The 6,979-nt window shown below is 41.7% G+C and overlaps 1 protein-coding gene across 1 annotated transcript in view; it reads left to right on the forward strand.

Annotated features, from left to right (window-relative positions):
- The window catches only part of gucy1b1 (guanylate cyclase 1 soluble subunit beta 1), a 231,132-nt gene extending 226,645 nt beyond the window's left edge, over positions 1–4,487 (forward strand). The window contains exon 9 of the mRNA XM_068022355.1: positions 4,329–4,487. Coding sequence (XP_067878456.1) covers positions 4,329–4,487 — 159 coding nt within the window. The remainder of the gene's footprint in view (positions 1–4,328) is intronic.
- Positions 4,488–6,979: the final 2,492 nt, after the last annotated feature.

The raw sequence follows: 6,979 nt of genomic DNA on the forward strand, positions 1-6,979 counted from the left end.
TCTACATACAGATTAAAGTCACCCATAATTACAGATGTTCCTTTATCGCATGTGTCTCTAATTTCCTGTTTAATGCCATTTCCAACATCACCACTACAGTTTGGGGGTCTATATACAACCCCCACTAACGTTTTTTGCCCCTTAGTGTTTCTCAGCTCTCCCCATACAGATTCCATATCGTCAGAGCTAATATCCTTCCTCACTGTTGCGTTAATTTCCTCTTTAACCAGCAATGCAACTCCACTGCCTTTTGCTTTTTGTCTGTCCTTCCTAAATACTGAATACCCCTGGATGTTCATTTCCCATCCTTGGTCATCATCCAGCCATGTCTCTGTAATCCCGACTATATCATACCCATTTACATCTATTTGCGCGATTAATTCATCCACTTTATTGCGAATGCTCCGCGCTTTAAGGCACAAAGCCTTAAGGCTTATCTTTTTAACATTACTTGTCCCCTTCCCACTAATTTTCACTGTGGCCCTGTTCGATTCTGGCCCTTGATTTCTCTGCCTGTCACTTTTCTTATTCTCCTTCCTGTCTTTTGTTCTTGTCTTTGATTCCCCCTTCCTCTGACTCCTTGCAAAGGTTCCCATCCCCCTGCCATTTTAGTTTAAACCCTCCCGAACCACTCTCGCAAATGCTTCCCCTAGGACATCAGTCCCGATCCTGCCCAGGTGTAACCCGTCCAGTTTGTACTGATTCATGTTTGCACTTGCTGGTGTTCAATATTCAATCCGTTAACACCTTATCTGTACTAATGCTTTGTCTTTCAACACACCATTAACATATTGTTTGCCTTTGTTCCATGACCTTTTGGCCAGCTATGTGGCCTTGTCCAATCTACACCTTCTCCTTTGTTATCTCATGCCCCACCCCCACCTCACTTGCTTATAACCTGTGACATTTCTAATATTTGTCAGTTCCGAAGAAGGGTCACTGACCCGAAACGTTAACTCTGCTTCTCTTTCCACAGATGCTGCCAGACCTGCTGAGTGGTTCCAGCATTTCTTATACCATCCTGGAGTCTCGTTTGTGGCCCCAGAACACCTATCTATTCTCCTTGTAATTGAATTCCCTATAACTATTGCATTCCCATACTTTTTACTCCTATCCATATGGCATATGGAATCCTTTCCTTTATTAACTGGGGTATAGAATATAAGAGCAAGGAGGTTATGATGGAACTGTATAACTCAATGGTTAGGCCACAACTTGAGTACTGTGTGCAGTATTGGTCACCTCATTACAGAAAAGATGTAATTGCACTGGAGAGGGTACAGAGGAGATTTACAAGGATGTTGCCAGGACTGGAAAATTGCAGCTATGAAGAAAGTTTGGATAGGCTGGTGTTGTTCTTCTTGGATCAGAGAAGGCTGAGGGGAGATTTGATTGAGATGTACAAAATTGTGATGGGCCTGGATACAATGGAGATGAAGGGCCTATTTGCCTTAGCACAGAGGTCAGTGAGTAGGGGGCATAGATTTGAAGTGATTAGAGGGGAGATGAGGTAATATTTTTCACCCAGAAGGTGGTGGGAGTCTGGAACTCTCTGCCTGAAAGGGCGGTGGAGTCGGAAAACCTCCTCTCATTTAAAAGGTGCCTGGATGTGCACCTGAAGTACTATAATCTGCTGGGCTACGGATCAAATGCTGGGATCAGGTTGGGTGGTTTGTCTTTCGGCTGGCGCAGACACAATGGGCCAAGTGGCGCCTCTCTGTGCTGTAAACTTTCTATGATTCTATAATGAAGGTATATAGAGCAAAGGCAAAGGGATATGAAGTTCAGTGGCAGCTCAACCATGCTCTCACTGGAAGGCAAAACAGACTGAGGGGCTATATGGTCTCTCCTGATGCTCTGTTCCTTTGTTCTATGGTCAATGGTTTATGGGTGTTTTTTTGTTTAGAGAGATACAGCACTGAAACAGGCCCTTCGGCCCACCGAGTCTGTGCTGACCAACAACCACCCATTTATACTAACCCTACAGTAATCCCATATTCCCTACCACCTACCTACACTAGGGGCAATTTACAATGGCCAATTTACCTATCAACCTGCAAGTCCTTGGCTGTGGGAGGAAACCGGAGCACCTGGCGAAAACCCACGTGGTCACAGGGAGAACTTGCAAACTCCGCACAGGCAGTATCCAGAATCGAACCCGGGTCCCTGGAGCTGTGAGGCTGCGGTGCTAACCACTGCGCCACTGTGCTGCCCCAAGGAAATGATAATAGTCCTGTGGTAAAACTGGGAAACTACACTGATTTTGTAATATCACTAGACTCTGATTTGACTGCATTCAGAAGGTTGCTGTTCGTTTCAGACAGGAGCTTTAGCTGCCAGAACTTCACCCACCCTAGAAAATCATACAAGTCCTCAAACTGGGTGGGTCAAACTGGCCCACCATTGTCTGCTGCTGCTGCCTCATTTTCAAGTACAATGACATGGCAATACCAATTGCATGATGAGGAAACCAAAACCATCACTTCTTTTGTGTTCCTGTGGGCTATGCTAAACATACTATTTAATACAAACTGAGGGATAATTTCCATGGTGCAAGCCTCCTCAAAAAGGCAGAAAAACTGAAGTGGGGGCATGACTCTCAGCCTGGTGCTTTCATGTGCTTAGATTGGGCTACACCCTTAAAATAAGTTACACAGACATTGGCTGCTGGCATATAGACAGGAATTGCTTTCTCCTATCTTTCAATCATTTGGTCAGTTTTTCTTTTTAAAAAAAAGTTGTGTCTTTTTGGTATCCTTTAATGCATTTGTTTCGCTGCATTTGTTTTTTGCGTGGCACTTAAAAGTTTTTAAAATTTTTCTCTTTTTGTCACCGACCTGTTAGGGCCCTGAGTTTTATTTTGAAATGTAACATCTACAGCTGGTAGGATGGGAGCTTGTTTTGGAATTCTTTCTACCTTCAGGGCATAGAGGTCAGTGACGATTTCCAGAGGATTTATCAGAAGGGGGTCTTCTTGTGCCTGAGGCAGGTTGCCAAGATCTATCATTTCCCACATAGGTAGATCCAAGGAGGTTGTGGAGCAACATGGGCAAGTCAGCAAAGATTTGTCTTCAACCAGGAGAACTTGTTCTGATAAAAGGTCATAGACCTGAAACGTTAACTCTGTTTTTCTCTCCACAGATGCTGCCTGACCTGCTGAGTATTTCTAACAATTTCTGTTTTTGTTTCAGATCTTGATTCTGGTTGGGATTGTGCTCATGGTGTTATAATAATTGCACAGTAAAAAACTCAACTTGAATTGCATAGAATGACAGACTTGTACTCTAGAAGTTAGTGAGTGGCTATGCTTCATTACAGCTAGATTGTTCTTAAATGACTTGATGTATTATGCTCTTTTGTAAGTGTGACAATTGCCTACTACATTGCCTGCTAACGGTGTGCTGTCCTGAAACATGGGTATGCAAGTGATGCAAAGATCGAGCTCATTGGCTGTGTGAGGACTTGCAATTGGTGAAGAACACTGCTCCATGGTGCAAGCCTCCTTAAAAAGGGTGAATTCAATCTTTCTAGGAGGTAAATGGTATTATTGGGAACTGTTTTCTTGTGAAATTCCTTCACGTATGACATCTTATTTTTCTTCTGGTCTCAGGTGCTGCTCAGGTGTCTTGCTCTAAGAATGAAGTACAAGCTTCAGTTGTAGCAATATTGAATTGTTTTCTGGGTGCCATGTTGAAATTCTAATGAATTGCGCAGCCATATGGATACAAGACTACTTGTTTCTTCAAAATGCTCATCAGACATGCAGTACCAATAATTCTTTTGTGCAGAGTTGAAGTTATAAATGGTAAACAAAATAAAAGTGACCTTTTAGGAAGAAATGGGCTTGATGGGCCAAATGACCTTTTTCTTATTCTATTTTTCAATTTTGTTACTCAAACTGGAAGTCATTGGAGTATTTTTCTGAGTGTGTATTGGTCCCTGCTGTCGGTGCACAATGGAAAACAGCAGATGGGCAGCCCGCAATTTTTCAATTTTCTGGCGAGCAAGGATTCCCACAGCCAACATATTAGTTAAATTACCTCCATTCAATCTAATTATTTCAAATTCTTTTTGTGCAACGCTTGGCTAATTTAATTGAAAATCAAGGTGGTGACATCCCTGTTTTGGTATCAAGACAGATGATTCACAGTCATGCCACATGCCTTCAGTTATTTTCTGAGGTATTTTGGTCTTGGAATGTCAGGTGCATGTACTTCACACACGTGTGTGAGAAACAAATGCTTGTTGTTCATTCAGTGTTCTCCTGACTCAGATGCTGCTAGTGTTGGAATATTTTGCATAATTTCAAACTTTTTCTTTTACTTCAGATCACTATAGGCATTCACACTGGGGAAGTGGTCACTGGTGTAATTGGTCAGAGGATGCCTCGCTATTGTTTGTTCGGAAATACTGTTAACCTAACAAGCAGGACAGAAACCACTGGAGAAAAGGGGAGAATTAATGTCTCGGAGTATACATATAGGTGAGCAGTAATGTAATATTTGATATTTTTTAGTGGAAGCAATGTAGACAACCATTTTAGGCTGCAGTGCTTTTAGAAGACAGCAACACATGGATTCAAATGAAAACTTCAACCACAAGAGCAAAATAAGGACAATTTGCTTCATTTCAAGATTATTGAAGCACCGAATGCTTGATATTATCATTTCAGTATTTACACAGGCCTCTGTCTGGGGTAATTTCATTCACTGCCTTCAATTGTTAAATCTGATGATAATGAACCTAGAACTGAATTATGAGTTGAACTGAAGCTGTGTCATGCCAACTAACCTGCAATGATACTGAGTTTATTACCATATTACGGGACAATATAAGGATGGTCACCAGTACAAGAAAGGATGGTTTTGTGTGGTATGATTATAAAGGGGGGAGAGAGGAGATCATCTTCATATCTTACACATATCTTTCTCAGTTAGCACTGAAAATGAGATGAATGGTCCTAATTATCACCTTTTGTAATTAGATGCCTAATGAATGCCGAGAACTCTGATGAACAGTTTCAGCTGGAGTACAGAGATCTGGTTACCATGAAGGGTAAGAAAGAGCCAATGAAGGTTTGGTTCCTGTCCAGAAAATGCACTCAGACTGAAGTGTGATTCATCATAGAACAATTTATCATTTGGACCTGAAACAGTGAAAGATAAAAGATCTAATTTGGTAATCAATGAAGAGATAACTTCCACAATATAAAGAAATAAACATTTCCAAACCTAAAGGGCATTTTATACAAATTGGTGACCTGTAGAAAGATAGTTATTTAATCCTAGGATTGCAAAAATTGTTTCTCATTTTTCTTCATTAAATGTCAAGCAAAAATTGGCTTAACATGAGCAAGCACTTTTTTTAGTTGATTTTACAAACAAGGACTTGCAGATTCTACCAAGCCTGATGACAACCTACCAAGAATGAGAACAAACTACTAAAATACATATATGTAAACTAGCAAGGGCTTGAGAATCTGCAAGCCACTATTCTGCACTTACCCTGTTGGAGGTTGTGGAGTCAGCAGGAAGGTACTTCATTTGCATGAGGGCCAGTGAATTACGATGAGCATATTGCTAATGCCCATGTGCACCCCTCCAGCTGTAAAATCCTTTACCTAGCCATCTTAGGATGGTGGAAGGAATTGCTAAGGACGCCTCTTATCCCTGACTGCGTGCAGTATTCACTTGTAAGAGGACCAATCCAGGATTTTTTTTAATAGTAAATAACTATTAGCCAGTCTTTGGAGATCTAGGCTGCGTCCCTGGCCTAGAACTCTGACTTTGCTGGGGTAACAGGAACTCCTAGTGCAGGGTCACCCCTGACATCATTTGCCTCGTAAAGACCAGGCAAAGCTTCCACCTTTTACAAGTGAGAATCCAGGACTGGCAGAGACCCAGCATAACTAGGCATCTTCCCTTTTCCAGTGGGTTCTGTCAAATGACGGATAGGATAATGGTGGGAGCCGGGTGAAACCTGCAAGGAATTTCAAAATCCTAGAAAACAACCTGTCTGTATCTTTTTGTCAATCATGTTGCAATAAGGCTTTGTAGTAACCAAGATCATATACTGTTCATTACATTGGACTCCCAGGGTAAAATCTCCAGAACTGCTGCTTAGTCAGTGCATGTGGCATGTGCTGTTAAGTGTCATTGGGTGCCTGTGGAATGTGCTGAAAGGTCTCTCTGGATGCCTGGACCTGTGCTAAAAGATCTTACTATTTGCTTGTGGACTGTGCTGTAAGGTCTCACTGGGTGTCTGTGGCCTGTGCTGAAAGTGCTGACTTTGTATGATAAAACTCGGCTAGTTAATTTAAATATTTCAGTAACGCTTGTGACATAGAGTATATGATGCACTGAGGTCATCACTTGAATCTGTACTAGAATGTCAGGTTAACAGCAGCCAATGGATGGACTGTCGGTTGCTCATGTATTACTTTGCTACTGACAGTTACTGGACACTTCAGTCCCTATGCAGGATTGGTGGGTGAAAGGCTCCCCAAAAATAGGGGCAAGAAGCAAAGAGAGGCCTATCCAGCATCAGAAATGGGCACTCGATGACTGGAGTACTACTCAGACACTCCAATTACATTATGGAAGAGCTTTGTAATTTACATAATATTTACAGCTTGATTGAACCTTGTGCGTAACTGTGTGCAGGCTTCCAGTGCATGATGTACCAGTGAGGCTGCTCAGGCACATTGTTGGCCTTGTGTCTCGACCTGCCATAGATTTATTAGCCATATTGGATCAGTGTTCTGCTTAACTATCACTAATAAAACCAACATAGGTGAGTGCATGATGAACCTGGAAGCTGTCAATTTTTTTTCATTTTGCTAAAGCCTCTGAACTTTACAATGGTAAAACCCAACAACTTAAAGAATGTAAGATGTGAGCTGAAGGTTTGCTTCAATCTGAAAGTTCTGCTAATGTTTATACAAAGCATGAGTTACTTTATTAGGGTGTATGAGTCCACA

Source organism: Heterodontus francisci, chromosome 1 (genome assembly GCF_036365525.1).
Source record: "Heterodontus francisci isolate sHetFra1 chromosome 1, sHetFra1.hap1, whole genome shotgun sequence".
NCBI lineage: Eukaryota > Metazoa > Chordata > Chondrichthyes > Heterodontiformes > Heterodontidae > Heterodontus > Heterodontus francisci.